Source organism: Neolamprologus brichardi, chromosome 18 (assembly GCF_056152115.1).
Source record: "Neolamprologus brichardi isolate AB-2024 chromosome 18, ASM5615211v1, whole genome shotgun sequence".
Classification (NCBI taxonomy): Eukaryota; Metazoa; Chordata; class Actinopteri; order Cichliformes; family Cichlidae; genus Neolamprologus; species Neolamprologus brichardi.
The window spans coordinates 11,108,052-11,124,931 of NC_142121.1; the positions used below are offsets into that span (position 1 = coordinate 11,108,052).

The following is a 16,880-nucleotide window of genomic DNA, read 5'->3' on the forward strand; positions in this document are numbered from 1 at the left end:
GCCCTGACAGAGAGAGAAAATATCACCCCATCTCCATGATACAATTCACAGAGCAGAAAACTGTCATAAACATATTTAAATCAAGTCATCTTAGATCTGGCCATATGACACACCTGCGCAGAGAGACAAAATATCACAGCAATGTTTGCAGTGTGGGATTATAAATAACTAGAGTATTCAAATACAGCTGTCCTCAATTAATCCACCCCCATCACAGCCATTGGCTCACAACAAATATGACGTACAAAATTGTCTAACCCCTCTACACCCTCTAACCCCTCGCTTTACCAAGCTCACTGGCTCATTTTAGCTTAAGTTGTCTAAAAAAAAAAGCAATTAAGCTTCAAATTTGTTCCAACTCAGAGTCTAACTTATGACCTTGTTATGGATTTTATTGAGCACATGACCAATTATTTTCTTCAAATTTTTTCAGAAGTACATCCTTCCTGTTCTGGCACTGGTCAGTCAAAACAAGGAGCCTTTAGATCTTAAAAAAATGAAGCCAATCTAAAGTGCCCTGAATTCTTTCTAATGACCAGTGAGGGTCATCTCCTCTGTGGAAAAAAGAAGTGTGATTGTGTCAAACTCATTTTAGTTCAAAAAACCACAGACAGCCTAATTTATTATCTAGTGAGTTGGACGAGTTGAACCCAACCATCCATCCATTTGTTTTTAAACTATTTATCCATTTCAGGGTCACAGGGGGGTGGAGCCTTTACCAGTAAAACTATATGTGAAAAAACATAATGACAACATCAATAAGAAGAAGAAGAAGAAAAAAGAAAACAAAAATGTAAAGCTAACAGTTGAAAGGTGTCGAAAACACAAACTCATAGCATTTTACTGAACATGCCTAACTCAATATTTTTACCTTTTCTTTTAAACTTCTTTTCATTGCTTTTTCAATCCTGTGGTGTAATGCTGGCTTTGCATCACCACACCCGGAATATTTATGCAGTATATTAACAATACAATTATGTCACTTTGCAATGTTATCCAGCAGGACGAACAAGACCGAGGGCAGTTAAAAAGGGTTCTTATTTATGTTCTTATTTAGCACTTTTATGCACTTTGTTACATCCCCTAGGACAGGGGTCGGCAACCTGCGGCTCCAGAGCCGCAAGCGGCTCTTTAGTCCTTTTAGTGCGGCTCCACGTGGTTTGGGAAAATAATTTTTTTTTTTTTAAGTAATTAGCTGAAGTGTATTTTATTTATGTTAGCTCTTTTTTTAACTTGTAGTTCTAAATTGGAAGATTATTGTGATATTGAAATATAAAAATAAAATTATATTCTATTATTTTTTTAATCGTTCAAAATAAGCGTCACACTTGCGGAAGCCGATATACCCGCCGAAACGCCGTGCCTTTATCGAGACTTTCAACCCCAGGTAAGCGAATTATGGATCTTCGGATCCACATTATGTCAGCAGCTGTTTTCCACCGTGAACTATGTTAAAAACAAACACCGCTCACGCCTCACAGATGACAGCTTACACTCCTGCGTGAAGATGAAAGTGACTTCGTACAGCCCGTACGGCAGAACCGACGCTGTTATGCAAACAGCGTCGGTTCTGCTCAGGTGCGTCCGCCTCCCCTGCAGCGGCGCTGCAGACCACGCCCCGCCACACACATTAATCAGATAAAATACATATTTAGGCTGAATTTTGCAAACATCTATTTTTCATTTTTTAGCAGCATAGTGCTTTTTTTCCAATTTTTTTTTTTAAAAGTCAGGTCAAGGCTCCAAAAGCCCAAAGGCGATATAAAGGTGGCGGCTCACAACAGTTTTTGTTTGCTACATAGATCATTTTAGTTCAGCTGGGTGTCTTTCCTTTTGTTATATTTCTTTAAGAGTTCAAAATGTGTTAATAACATAAATAAAATGTAATTTTCTCTGTAGCACTTCATGGATTCAAGCAACACGCCTTAGTTGTTTACACAAAGCATAAAGGTAAAAAAAAACAAACAATGTATACGGTGTTATCTTCATGTCAAAAAGTATTTGCGGCTCCCGGTGTTTTCTTTTGCATGGAAATCGCGTCCAAATGGCTCTTTGGGTGTTAAAGGTTGCAGACCCCTGCCCTAGGAGGATGTCTCTTCTCACTACTAACCCTTTGTTTTGTCCAGGCTCCACCTCCTCTGTCCTGATTGGATGCTGCGCAGAGTCCGGCTGATTGGTAATCAGCCGAGCACTATTTAAGGCCTGTGGAGCTGTGCTTCTGGGCCCTCTGGCCATTTTGGTTGCCATACTTGAGCAGGCTTGCATGCCTTTGTAGCTGGTATGAGCATTGTTGTTGTCATGTCCAGACTGCTTGTAAGGGAGAGCTGCCTTTTGCTTTGACACCCTGTTTTTTCCTGTTTATGTGCTGTTAGGTAGGTTATGGTTATAGGTTGTATATTTTGTTTCTTTGGAGTTAGGTAAGTTTCTTTTATTTCTACATCAGGGATGTTTTGTTTGTTATGTTGGCCTTGGCTCTCCCTGACGTTACACCTCAGTCTGGACTCAAATCCCATCTCCAATGTTAAATAAACCTACTAAAATTACCATCTTGGCTCCTCCTTCTCTATCCACCTTTATGTTCGTCCCTCCAACCCCCTAGACTAGCCAGGGGACGTAACACACTTTAAGCAACTTGCAACACAGAAGCATCTTTTTCTATTCTGTTTCTATGTAAGTGCTTTCTATCTAACACTCACACACATTCACACTCTGATGGATGCAACTCTTGTCCAAGGATATTTGTCATGCAGACTGGAGCAGCCAGGGATCAAACCACCAACCTGTTAATTAGTAGATGACCTGCTCTTCAGCCCCATGTTTGACACTCGTGTTATAGAAGACGTAATGAGCCTTGTCCTTATTTCATCTGCAGCTTCATTAAACATTTTCCTGATGGAGCTTCAGTATTTGGCTGGTTTTCAGCAATAATTCATTCCAGTGCTGAATAACTGTGGGTAACACAACCTCCTCACCTTTTCATCTTCCCTCCATCTTCTCTGTGTTGATTAGCAGCACCTCAAGATTAACGACTTGTACATTTACCCTGAGTGGGTGTAAACACTATGATGGATCAGGACTTTGTGCTGTTTTCTTGCTGCCAATGTTGGTATTTGAACAGATGCGTTTGACAGCTGGTACCTTCAGACAGGTTAGTGTTATACGCATGCTTTTCTGCTGTATCTTCCAAATAGATCAACACATTTATTTTATTCCATGATCACCCCCCAGTCGGTGATCTGCAAGATCACGATAATTTCAAGTTACTTATTCTTCACCTGGGTGCCAAAATATCTAGCTAGTCATTCCAGAGTTTGTCTTTTCTTCGTCCCCCCACTGAACATCTGCCCTGGCAGAGGAGACCAGTGGGACAGGAGGGAACAGCTGCTGAAATGATGACTTAACCAGTGACAGCTTAATATAACTTGTAAAATCACATTACCAATTAATCAACTGATTATTCAGCCAAATGCTACAAGGGCAGATGGCCAAGTAAAATCGATCTTGTATGCATATTTTTTCTTTTTTCTGGGTTTACAATTTTAGTCTAGATTTTATTTATTTTTATGCTTTGTTGCATATCTTCAAGTACCTCAAAAAAGTTCAACTTTTCAGTTTGCACCTACTAGCATCAGCTAGCACACCTAAACCATCACAGATATCTGTTTTAATTTTATTTTATATCAAATGCTTCTTTATCTCATATGAATCTTGTATGAATCTGTTTCCTTTAAATATCCTGTCACTGGTCTTCATTAAGCTGCCACCTTTTGATCTCGATCTTCAGTTTTGTGATAATCAGATTTAATAGTAAACATGAAACAGTCCAATAGCTGACAATCTCTAACTAGTTCTAAGGACTCCACTATTTTCATTTAATATTAGTCAAGTCTAAGATGCTTGTGATTTTTGTGGAATCTACTCAGATTACTTTCTTACCGCTGTTTCAGTTTCGTCATTGTTTCCATATTTTCTATATAACTTGTGTGCACTGCTTGTGATCACAAAAGTGTAACACAGAGTCAGACAGACCAACTTCAGGGAAAACAATCTTTCTAGTTAGGAAGCATAAAACACTGCAGCACAAAGCAAAGTGGAGAAAAATGAGTCAGGAGGGATTAAACATTTCCTTCTTTTTGAGGGCTGTCTTGTTGCCTGCTGCCAGTTTCATTTGCACCAAAGCAGGTGACTGAATTTGTAACTGGACAGATTCATGTGTCTAATCTTTACTGACATTTATTTTTGGAGGTGAGGTATTTATTTAAATCTTTTATCATTTTATCCCAGGGATCCATACATTTCCTTTTTCATTGAGATCATTTTTGTATTTTTACTGTCATTTTTATGTTTGGCTTTTCATTTTAATCACGTATGTTTTTGTGTTTTGTACTTTAGATTTTTGGGAACCCGTTGAGGAAAATGTTAATATATTTTCTTAATGGAAACTAAAAGTGACTCCACATGCTGAATATTACATAAAATTCAAATGCAAAAACAAGACAGACCACTAATGGCATTGTTGTTGTTTCTTTTTCCAAACGTATTAATAATTATTTTTTAATAGAATAATATAACCCATCTAGGTTATTTTCATTGAGTCTCTGAGTCAAGAGGACAGGGGAAGCTTGCTTAAAGAGATCAAGGATGTGCAGGTGTGTAGAAGTGCGAAGAACGGAGGTGTCACAGCTGGACTAAAGAAACCAAAATTACCCTTTCAGTTTTGACTCATGTTACAGCTATTTAGAATAATCAACCTATCTGTTTTTCTTTGTTTGCACTAACTCTTGTCACACTTGTTGCACCTTAATTAGTAAGTTTTATTAAAAGTAGTGGTTTTAATAGTTTAGGATCAGTTGTGTCAAATGTCATATTAACTGACATCGGTTTAAAATGAGCCTGAAAGGTGCTCATTTTAAACGAATCAGTGATTTGACAAAATTACTGAAGCATCCATTAGGAGAGGAGCCGAGGAGTAGAATCGAGGACGCACAATGAGGGAAATATAAAAGGTCAGTAAACTAGATCTAAGGTTCTTAACTTAAAAACGATGACAAATAATTGACTCAATAACTTTCCAAAAATCTTTTGGATACACATAGAAAATGCAGACAAATCAGGGAAAACTTGAAATAAAGATCAGTAAAGTAATATATTCTAGCTGCTAAAGAACCCCCCCCCCCAATTTCAACGTGCCTGTGGAATAGTAATGACTTACTTAGACTTAGATCCTCCCGCGCCGATCGGCGCATCGGGCGAAAAGAGAACGCCATCGAACTCGGTCTATCGCGGCAGTTGTTGCTTCATCCCATGGCAGTTCGACTGAACGTAAATCTTCAAGGAAAGTCCTCCTCCATGTTATTTTAGGTCTTCCTCGCCGTCTCTTTCCATTCTTCGGGTTCCACAGAACCGCGACACGGGCAGGTCTCGGGTCCGGTAGCCGAAGGACCCGAGTAATGAGCTTTTTATATTATTAGGAAAATGCAAAATAGGTGCAGTTATTGACTGAAACATGGGCAAGATGGAAATGTGGTATATGAGACAAAAAACAGAGTTTGCACACTTGTTACCAGCTGGCAAGTCTGTAGTTCATATGTCATCTTTATTCTAGAACTCTACTTTTCAATGTTTAAATTTCATGAGCTCATCAAGATTCCTCACACCATGAGCTGAACCATCACTGTCGTATCGCTCTCCTGAGCTCCACTCACTAGAAACAAAAATCCCAAATTTGGAAGAATTACTCCATAAGACCTGTAGCCACTGATTTTTAGTCCAGGTCTTGTGTAATTTGCCATACATAAGCCTTTTCTTCAGATTTCTGTAAGAATGGCATCCTGACACCTTTGTTTGAGATCATTTCTGCTGAGGTTTTGGTAGTGCTAGCAGTAGATGATCAACTACAATTAAGAAAAAAAACCAAATACAAACAATTCCCTGGTTTGGTCACATGATATATTAAAAGGGAGGCATAATAATAACAACTCAATTTGCTACTGCAGTAATAGGTGAAGTCTTTGACACGAACAGAGGAAGAAAAAAACGACGGGATTGGTCCATTAAAATGTGGTGGTTTGGTTAATGTGTTCAGATTTTCAGGCTTGTGACGGTTCTACATTTCTGAAAGTGAAAACACATATTTAATTTTTTAATGTTTATTGAGTTGGACATGTATTCATAAAACAGAAACTAAAATGTAATTTTTAATGTCCATGTGTTGAAGTCCATTTGTCAAGTGTTCTGAGTTGTTTCAGCTGATTTCAGATACGCCACAGTCTCATTACAGGAAGTCTACAGCAGTGCTCGTTTGTCCTTAGTGAATGCATCCATCACCATCTGTTATTTCTTCTGGAAAAATCCCATTATGGAAGCTTGTTTGGTTCCCTTATTTGAGTTTGCTGATGCTTTCTTTTGAGTTTTCTTCTCATCCTCTTTGCTACTTGATGGTTTTGCTTTAATGGGATCTCTTGACGCTTGTTTGGAGGGTTTAAAATCATCTTCGGATTCAGAGTAAGATTCACTCACGTAGCCTTTTTCTGTCACTGTGGATGAGAAACAACCTGGAGTTACGAATTCATACATAACTAATCAATCTACAGTGGACAAGAGGACACTGTAGATTCAGCCTAGATTGCTGCGTTTCTCTTGGTAAGACTGATGGAACAGCAGCAGCGAACAGGATGCTGTCAAAGAGCAACGACACGTTGCCGTAAAAAGAGTTCAGGTGGAGTGAAGGACAAAAAGTGATCCTTGTACTTGCTCTGATCTACCACCGTCAACAAAATAAAACACAGCTCTCTGTATGCAGAAATGATACTAAACTATAATCTTAGGCTACGTTTACACTGCAGGTCTTAATGCTCAATTCCAATTTTTTGATCAAATCCAATTTTTTTGTCTGCTCGTTCACACTACAAATAAAATGCGACAGCAAACGCGCTCTAGTGTGAACCTTCAAAGCGGCCCGCATGCGCAAAAGAAGATGTCACACACAACGCGCTCTGTTTAGACCCAGAGCAAACAGTATTGTTTGACTAATGGCCCTTAATATAAAGACTTCGGACTTTACGTTTCCCAATTTTTGCTTTAAGTTATTTTGTTATTTACATAATAATGTAGATAACCTAATAATGATCCTTATTGCTGTTTTAGAGGAGCGCTGCTTCAAAGGATAGTTGCAGATTTCTGTCAGAATCTGCAGATTATACAGTACAAATAAAATGTTCACGTTTCTCCAACGTTGTCTTCCCAGCTGTTTCACCGGATGGCCAGGAAGCATTTGCGATGTCTTCGCCAGCGCTGATAATTGGTGTCTGTCTTGTGTCAGTGACGTAAAAGACGGATTTAATGCGACTTGACCGTTCACACAGCAGTCGCTTTCTAAAACATCGGATATGTATCGGATTCAGTACCACATACAAAAGTGACCCAGATCGGATTTGAAAATATCGGATTTGTGCCGTTCACACTGTCATACCATGATCGGGTATGGGTCGCATAGGGTCAAAAAAAATCGGATTTGATGCGCTTTCGCCTGCAGTGTGAACGTAGCCTTAGTTTGCTATGATTTTAAATTGCGCCGCTTGCTGCAGGCTGACAACCGTCATCTCACTTAGTGTTGAACTGAAGCCTGCTGCATGCAATGATGAGTTAATGTAATGGATGGGGTGCACTCAAATAGATTTACCTAAAAGATTTAGTAACTTAGCTTGCATATTTAGATTAATATTAAATATAATTAAATCATATTAAATATAATAGTTAGATTCGATTTTATTATAATAATAAAAGTCAGACCTGTAAAAATATAAAAGCAGCTATTAAATCTCTCAGAGAAAAAACATTAAGCTGAGCACTGGCTAATGCATTTTTAGAAAGTACACATTTCTCACAGAATATTCCTGCTCTTCCTTGGATGCATAGATTCCTCATAAACAAGTATAAACAAGTGAAGCAGCTGAGCGCCTGAGTGTAAGCATATAAGGAATATCCTTTCTCCGTAATAACAGACAGGACTAACAACAGCAGCAGAAATCCAGCCCTGAGCTTTTGTCTCATATCGATTACTTGTACAGACCCTGATCTCTTTATTTAAAAACAGTCACATATACTGTAGCACTATATATAAATACATTAAAAGTGTTTGATTATGATCTGCACTGGTTGGATTTTCACTGTTGTATGTTTTTCATACCCATGCATCCATCATCATCCAGAAAGGTATGAGACTTCATGACTCGTCTTCTCTTCCTTATTTTCATTTCAGAACTGCTCGGCTGTAGAATAACAAGACGCATGCTCAGAGTTAAATACATAAAAAAATACATTAAAAAAAATGAATAAAAGACTACCAAAGTTTCCAGTTATATCAAAACTAGAGTATCAAACACTTACATGAGAATGTCTGTCGGGTTCAACCTCCTTTTTAGGACTTGGTGATGATGGTTCTCTTGTCACGACTGGCTGTGGAGAGTCTGGAATAACTGGAAGGGGGAAAACAGATTATCTTATCAATTTTGAAACGTCTTCTTTTTCCAAAGACTGAAATGAACTGAAATAAAAGTTTTGTCCTCACAAGCTGTTTGCTAATCCAATTAATTACAATGTTTGGAATTGCTTTTAGTGTGCCTACAGCAGCAAAACTAATACAAAATGTACATTTATATCTTTAATCCAATTATATCACTGTTTGTTCACTTTTAAAATTAATAGGTTTTCAAAATAGAAAACATCAGAATAAGAGAATAATATAAAATAAAAGTATAACCATCTTCATCACTGCTATCTGGCTCTGGTTTCTTAATCCTCCTCCTCTTTTTCTTCTCCATCTTCTCCTCTTCACCGTCAGAATCTTCTAGCCGCTTAGTTTTGCTATTAATAAAAATAAAAAAAAGGAATTAAATAATTTAAATTAGATTAAAGCCAGAAATAAACACCCTTTATAACTTTTGAAATTACATTTCTGAGTAACAATTAGAGACAGGGAAGTGGATTCTTTTCATGATTAGAAAACTATTTCCTCATGTACTGAAAGGAATATTTAATTCAATTTGTCACATTTCCCACATGAATACCAGCACACACCTTCTGGAGTCTTTCTTTGTGTCTTTTTGTGGCTCCACTGGAGCAACGGTTTCTTGCTTTTCCTCTGGTTTTGACCTTTCAAGCTGCTGCGCTGCTCTGGAAGATGACTGAGGTGCTTCCTCCTCCTTCACAGGTTTCTCTGGCTTCTCTGAAGTAGTGAAAAAGAACAATTATTCAGTAAACACATTCAAATCAAATAATTACTGCTCATCTTCCTGGGTTACTTTTGTATGTCGCAAAACAGCATGCACATCGATAAACGTGGAAACTTGATTTAAAATTCAAACTCAATTATTCACAACAAAACACTGAAAACATCAGATCAGCAAAAAAAGTTGGCACGTGGCCTCCATGTTTTCCAAATAAAATGTAACATTTTGATTTATAACCAGAAAGGTTTTCCACTTTGCCTCGGACTATTTTAAATGAGCTTTGGCGGAGAAGATGGCAGGGTTTCTGGGTCGTGTTCACAAGTGGCCTCTGCTTTACAGCCTCTACATTCAAAACCTTACACTCTATGCAAGACAAAACCGGTTTTGCCGATTACAACCTGCAGCACTTTGGTACTTTTTTAAAAACTTGTTGGCTCACTCGCTGATTATTTTTCACCATGGCGAGGAACACATTCAATTATGATGCTTTTACTAGGTTTATGTGAAATAAGAACATGACAAAGACAACATTTATTTATATAATGATGTGATTTGTACAACTGCTCTGAAAGGCAGATCGTGTGTCAAATAAAGAGCAAAATAGTACTACTACTACTACTACTACTAGTAATAATAATAAAAACAAACTATGAGCACAACAGTTTCAAGGTTAAAATAGAAACCTAAAACAAAATAACAGCAGTCTAAATGGAACATATGAATTTTAATCCCCCTTTTAATAAAGTACACCAGACACACAATACTTTAATTATTACTCACTTGATGTTTGAGTCCCAAAGAAGTTTGCCACTGGATTGGCTTTTGCGACTGGTTTGCTTTTGGGTGCTTCGATCTAAAATACAAAAAACACACTTATAAACAAACAGAGCAAAAACTCGAGCAACTGACTGCAGCACAAGGACAAAGTCGTACATCCTCTTTCTTTTCAGGCTTCATCTCTTTGGTTTTATCCTGACTCTTAGGAGCAGATTTGTTAGCAAACATTCCCATGATGCCTTTTGGAGGCTTGGCGGATGATTTTAAAACTGGGCTGGTGTCTCCATTCATGCCAGCCTTTTTGTTTTCAGGCTCAGGTGTAGGAGCTTGCTGGACTTCCCTCGCCTGCTGCAGCTCCACAGAAGACATGGGCACTGCGCTGGCACAGTGGATCGCGCTGTACCTGAAAAGCAAAAGAAAAATAACTATTAAATAATATAAATAAGATTATACATTAATTATGTTTTCATTCTAATAGTGGCTAAACTAATCTTTACACAGATGGTGTAAAAATGCTGATCACTGGTCACTGCAAATCAAAAAACACCATGATTAGTGTACCTGCTGCAGTTTTTAAGATTGTCTTTTACAGCGTCGTAGTCCACAGCGTAAAGTGGGCCGCTGTCTCTAAGCAACGCTCTCTGGACGCTGTAGACGTGCACGCTGACTACCAAGCTCATCTTGGCTTTGAAATCTGCAGAAGAAAACGGCAAACGTGACTCACTGCTGCTTCATTTACAACAAATATGTCATTAAATAAAACAAAATACAAAGAAAATCAAGACTCACTAACATAAAAGCGTACTATTTAGTGATGGTGATGATTATGAACCGAGGATATTACTTTCGAAATTAGAATCAAACAACGAGCCAACCTTGCTTTTACAGAGCAACACAACCGAATGATGTCATGTGAATTAATATTTACACACCTTCCAGCTGGTCCTCTCTCACAACAGACACCTTGTGACTCTGAAAAGCAAACATGGTGTAAAAATAATTAAAGCTGCAGCTTTGGGCATGTAGAAAAAAAAAAAAAAAAAAAAAAAAAAAAAAAATCACAAAAAATGCTACAACAGGGCTCACCGTTTGACCGTTGTCCACAAATTTCCCTGACACAAGGTAGGTGGCATGCAGCTGAGCTGAACTCTCCTTCCTCTTGTGATCCAGGTAATGGTAGAGCATTCTGAACACAAGACGCAACTTAAATGTACTTCCCACACCCTGAGCCTTTACCTGGGCCACCTGGGTAAATCTGTGTTTATGGCATTTATGTATTTATCAGCCAATGACACAAAGTGTTAATGATCTTTTTTAAAAAGAAAACACACGGCACCTTTTTTTGCATGCACACACATGCCAAAACATGTGCATGTCTTCATCTCACTACCACAACAAAAACGGTGCAACTCAAGTGCAGAAAAACTCAAGCGACATTCCACTGGACTATTACTGTCAAATGTAGTGCTTCTTTGGCGCTAAATACAGCAAACCCTAATTAATTTAAATTTGCGATTGTTGCTTGGACAAACAAGACAATTTGAAGATGGAAAATTTTTTATCATATATTATTTTATTAGTTCCTGGCATGTCAAAGTAACCACTTACTGTTTTGCTGTGTTGACATGAACTCCAAGAGTGAGACTCAGCCATTTATAGGTTACCTGGTGTAGAGAAAGCACACAGGATACTTGTATTTACACAGAGACTATATGACGGATAATAAATATTATCCAAATATTGTCTTTGTTCTTTAAGGTACCGATTATTGTTGCTTTCCATTAAGCTACATGAGCTGGGAAATATCTAATACTTATCAGATATAAATAAATATCGACTTCGTGTCAATGTTTGAAATGTCTTTACTACAGCAGTGCTTGTCACGCACTTGGCGGTTTCCAGCAGTAACTGAAATTGGTCAACTAAAAACAAGCTTTTCTTCAATTCAACTGCCATTTATTACATCATAGCAGAGCCGAATTAACACGGAGACCCCTGAACATCCCTAAAACTGACAAAAATGCCCCTGGATACACATAAATTGTCGTGAAAACCAGACAAAGATAAAACGGCAGTTTTTTTGAGCGGAGTTCAGCAGCCAATCATGTCGAAGCCAGAGCTAATTCACGCTCTAGTTCAGCCAGAAAACCTCATCGCACAAAATGAAATACCGCGAATTAAGAAGGCACTTACTATTTTATTATGGTCGTTGACGTATTCGTCAATATTATCCAAATAAAGCTCATCCATTTTGTTTTATTCTCCTTGAAAGCAGACGACTTGCTGTTCCAATTTAACTGCGCGGGAAAGCAGTTTATTTACTTCCTGTTGCATGTCACGTGTCCGCCCGTCTTTCCTGTGAGGCGAAAGGCTTAATGCTGCCCTCTGCAGGCCAGACGGGGCTGTGAGTCACTCCCTGAATCAAATGAATGATAGAAGTAAAAAAAACCAAATCAAAACAAAACAAAAAAACCAGGAGCTTCATTCATTTTTTTTTACTATATTCCACATAGATTATCACTATTAATACGTTTTTTTGTACCCCAAAACCAACACGGGACAGTTAAAAATCAGTGCAAACTGTCTGAAACAGCAAAATCCACAATGTGAATGCAGTGGAGCTGAGAGAGCATCAGTTCATTATGGGCACTATAATGCACCTATGTATGTGGAAAACAATAATGATGATGGGTCTCCAGGGGCCACTTTAATGCTATCTCTTATTATAGTAGCCCAACAATGTGCTTCAGTTTCACCTCACCGTCTATGCGGGAGGCAAAGGAACAGTTTGTAGAAAATAAAGCAACCTTCTTACACCGCCATCATATCAAAGAGCAATAACTACAACAGCAGCAGCCTCAGATTGTTCAGTAGAGAAGTCCATTCTTTCCTCATGGGGAGTCTGCATTATATTTTTAACTCAGGCAACAATAAACTCTTTTGAAAATGACAGAACAAAAATGGTTTGCCCAGTGTGTCTTCAGCTTCCAGGCAACTTTCTCAGGTCACAAGAAAAAAGGTATGGTGCTCAAAACATAGGATTCTATGATGTGATAACATCATATGTTAAATAACCTTAGGCTCGTTAGGAAATAAAGTAATCTTTCTTCCTTACTGTACATCGCCTGTATATGGGTATTCCAGTCCAACTTACTGTTGGGCTGCACACCAGGGTATCTGTGGTTGAAGACCACTTCCATATCAGTGCTCCTTATAGTTATTGGTGTTGATTGGCTCCCTCTCCCACCCCTAGTGTACTCTACAATGGTTTTTGTGACATTATGATGAAGAGGTCCGAAACTGTTCCTCTATTCTCTTCGTGCTCAACTGCTGTGTCGTCAAAAAGTTTCAGCAACAAAGTGTCACTGTTGTGCTGATGTCTGAAGCCTGCTGTAGACATGGTACATGGTACACTCAGGACTGTGCTAGAGACACTTTTCTGCAGATGCACATATTGTGGTCGGCAGGAGAGATACTCCAAAAACACAAGACCATTGAAGGATTGTAGTAAAGGCACTGGAGAAATCAAAAAATATGAATCTCACAAATGCATCGACGAGATATATATGTGGCCTCTGGATCGACACAGCATTGGTGTGCTTCATTTCTGTTGCATCAAATCTGAAAGAGTAGGTTCAAAAAGTTGAAAGTTATTTATTTCCTTTAATCAAAATGAAGTGTACTGACTCTCCCATGTTGATGGGGAAAAAAGAGACTTTTTGTCTCTTATGGATCAATCAAGAAAATTATGAATAAACTGAATAAATAAATACATAATGTACCAAAGGAACATTTTTAACCCTGAACAAATGTGCTAAACAAGTAGAAAAATAAGAATGGTTTTAAACAAGCGAATCCATATTATTATCTGACCATTTCGATTTCAACTCTAGCACATGCAAACCTATTGGTCCAAAAAGCCTTGTTAATGAGATGTAGCTGTCAAATCTGAGTGACACGCTGTATCTATGATTATCTGAGGTGTGTTCTCAGAGTCTATCTGATGTAATATTTAGATTGAAGTAGCTCCGAGTCAGCCTGCACGGTAACTTCTAATAGAAATGTCAAACAGAAGGGCAGCGACGTGCAGCAGAGGAGGGAAAAATATTCCCATAATGATGACAAAGTACAAGAATAATTGTCTCACCTTGAAGACAGAGAGCAACACTGAAATCCTCAGGTGGATCAGACTTGGTTTAAATGAAGAAACATTGTGATCCTCTTTGTCTTTCTTCTCATTGTGCTGCACACAAGCACGTTTACCTTTTTTGTGGACTCCTTTGCAATGGTACGAGTGCAAAAACGTAAACAATATATGAAAAACTGAAATTAAAATCCCCTTAAAGATGATGGAATCTACACTTATATTTGGACAAAGACCTTTTTTTGCAGTTTTGCCAATGTGCAGCACCACAGATTTTAAATCAAAGAATCAATAAGCAGTTGAAGTCCAGATTTTTAGCTTTAATTTAAGTTGAACAAAAGAACAAAAGATTTTTAGCCAGTTTTATACATAGTCCTCCAGTTTCAGAGACTAATAATAGTAATTTGAAAATTGAGTCATAAAAAGTTTTATGTGAGGTCTGTTCCCTTGTTAGTCCATGATAACATTAAACAGATAAAAGACCTTCTGTTTATTCCAGGTTGACATTTTCACTGGAATTCTCAGAATTCCAAAGGCAGAAGTTCAAAGGCAACTGATGTTAACGCAACAGACCAGGCTTTTTAGTTAGTGAAGACAAAGCTTAAGGCGCAAACATGCAGCAGCTGAAAATGGCTTGAGTAAAGGCCTGAGTGAAGGCAAGAGGATACAATACAGCATTTGTTAATTTCCATGAGCTTCTAGATTTTAGTCATTTATTACCGTATTTTCATTCTAGTATTATATTTTGTACAAACAAATTTCATCGTCTGAAAATTGAAGATATATATGTATATATATTTCAAAAATAGACCAAAAATAGACAAAATGTGCTTTTACATAAAAATCCTAATCTATGAAGGTATACACACACTTGGATGTCAAATCATAAATCAATCCACTATATTTCAAAGAAAGATGTATTTATTTTTTTAAATAGATGTATAATACCAGTCAAGTACACTTTTACAAAATCAGGTCATTAAACCAGGTCGGGTTAAACAAGGTTTGTTGTTTTAATGAAAGGATTCAGATTCAGTCAGCAGATCTGATTCACTGTAAGCAAAATCAGTGAATTGATATCAAACCGCAGCCCTCCTCTTGTCACACCAGAATGTCACTTGAGTGTCCCAGTGCCCCCCTCTGGTTGGCTCAAGTGCCTCTCTGCTATGAACTAATGGGTCAAAAGTAAACCTCTGTAATCCAGCCCTGCACGTGAAAGAAAATCTAGATCTTCTTTGGTTGCACCTCTAAAAGCCAATGCTCATCACAGCTGCTTTCAGAAACGGGGTAATGTTTGATACAGTGTTATTGCTCCTTTTGCTGAAGCGTTTACGATACTTTTTATATTACATTTGTTACTGTTCACTCCCCGATTACATCAACACCGTGACTGGCTGTTTTTGTGTGGATTAAGAGGTTTATTATTGGTTTTATTTTACACTTTGTTTGCAAAACAAACAACATTGGACGTGTCACTCTAGATAAGAAATTCAGTCCAAAGTTGTACATTACAGATGCAATCTCTTTGTGATGCAGTGGCTGTGCCATATTTAACATGCTGGTTCACGTGGACAGAAAAATACGTTTATGCTTGTAACACCTGGAAATGTTGATAAGTGTCGGCAGTACCTGCAGGTGTCTGACTCTCTGTGGCTGCCTCCTGTGCTGCCAAAACATCTCTGATCCATCAGGGCGTGCACGAGGTACTGCTGAGGGTGGTCTGTGATGTCTGGCACCAGGAAGTGGATGTTGGCTTTGGGTCCTGTGGTGGTGCTTCCTTAACTGAGGTTGTTCAGGCGCGTCCTGAATGCTCAGCAGGATTCACGTGTGGTAGGTTTAAAATCTGGATCAGGGCCTTTGGCCATTTTGTTAAGTTCTTTGAACAATTCATGAACATTTTTTGCCGTGTGGTGCATTGTCTTATATGGGGAAATGATTGCTATCAGGGAGTGACTTTGACGTTAGATACACTTGACCTGCAGCAGTGGCATCAGTGTAGATGCTACCCTGACATGCAGTGCTCCACATCATTGCAGAAACTCATGCAGAACATTAGATGGTATCAAATCTTTCTTGTTTCTTACACCTTTCAGTGGTTTTAATGTTGTGGCTGAACAGTTTATTTGTGCGGTGTTGTGCAATCACACAAGTTTTGTTTTGTCACTGACGTGACTGTGATCTTCATAACATTCCTCTATGACATAATACGAGCTTCTATGATTTTAACTTTTTAATGATCCTCAGAACTTTTAAATATTGAAAGAAAACAGAGAAGAACTTTTGATTGCAGCAAGAAAGAAGGTAAACCAGGATGATTTTCCAGACACCGGAGGAGAAATACGGTGGCCCTGAGAGGCCAAACGGACTGCAACTTCAGAAAACACTTGCAAAAAAAAAAGTGCTGCAAAAAGAAAAACGCTGCACTGCAACTTCAAGAAAAATGCTGCTCTGCAACTTCAGAAAACATCTGCAAAAAGAAAAACGCTGCAAAAGCACACAAAATACAACGGAAATAGGAAAAAACACAATGGAAATGTTTCTGGGGAGACAATAACCCGACGGACCAGTGAAATTGCAGTCCCTTTGGCCTCTCAGGGCCACTGTAGAGAAAGGATAAAATATCAAACTAGCCTCGCCATTACTGGGATGCTCTTTTTGGCTGTCTCCTCCCACCACTTTCACAGCATTTAAGTGTATGAAAAACCAAGCCCATCCTGACCTCGCTGCCA

At 38.3% G+C, this 16,880-nt stretch overlaps 1 protein-coding gene across 1 annotated transcript; it reads right to left on the minus strand.

Annotated features, from left to right (window-relative positions):
• Positions 1 to 6,133: 6,133 nt before the first annotated feature.
• On the minus strand, positions 6,134 to 12,353 carry pold3 (polymerase (DNA-directed), delta 3, accessory subunit). Its single transcript, XM_087832260.1, has 12 exons — positions 12,201 to 12,353; positions 11,616 to 11,671; positions 11,094 to 11,193; positions 10,940 to 10,979; positions 10,569 to 10,701; positions 10,164 to 10,410; positions 10,011 to 10,083; positions 9,079 to 9,226; positions 8,762 to 8,865; positions 8,389 to 8,477; positions 8,189 to 8,270; positions 6,134 to 6,536 (listed from the first exon to the last, which is right to left on the minus strand). Exons 1-12 carry the CDS (start codon positions 12,255 to 12,257, stop codon positions 6,334 to 6,336), a joined length of 1,332 nt encoding a protein of 443 aa, XP_087688386.1. The 5' UTR covers positions 12,258 to 12,353; the 3' UTR covers positions 6,134 to 6,333.
• Positions 12,354 to 16,880: the final 4,527 nt, after the last annotated feature.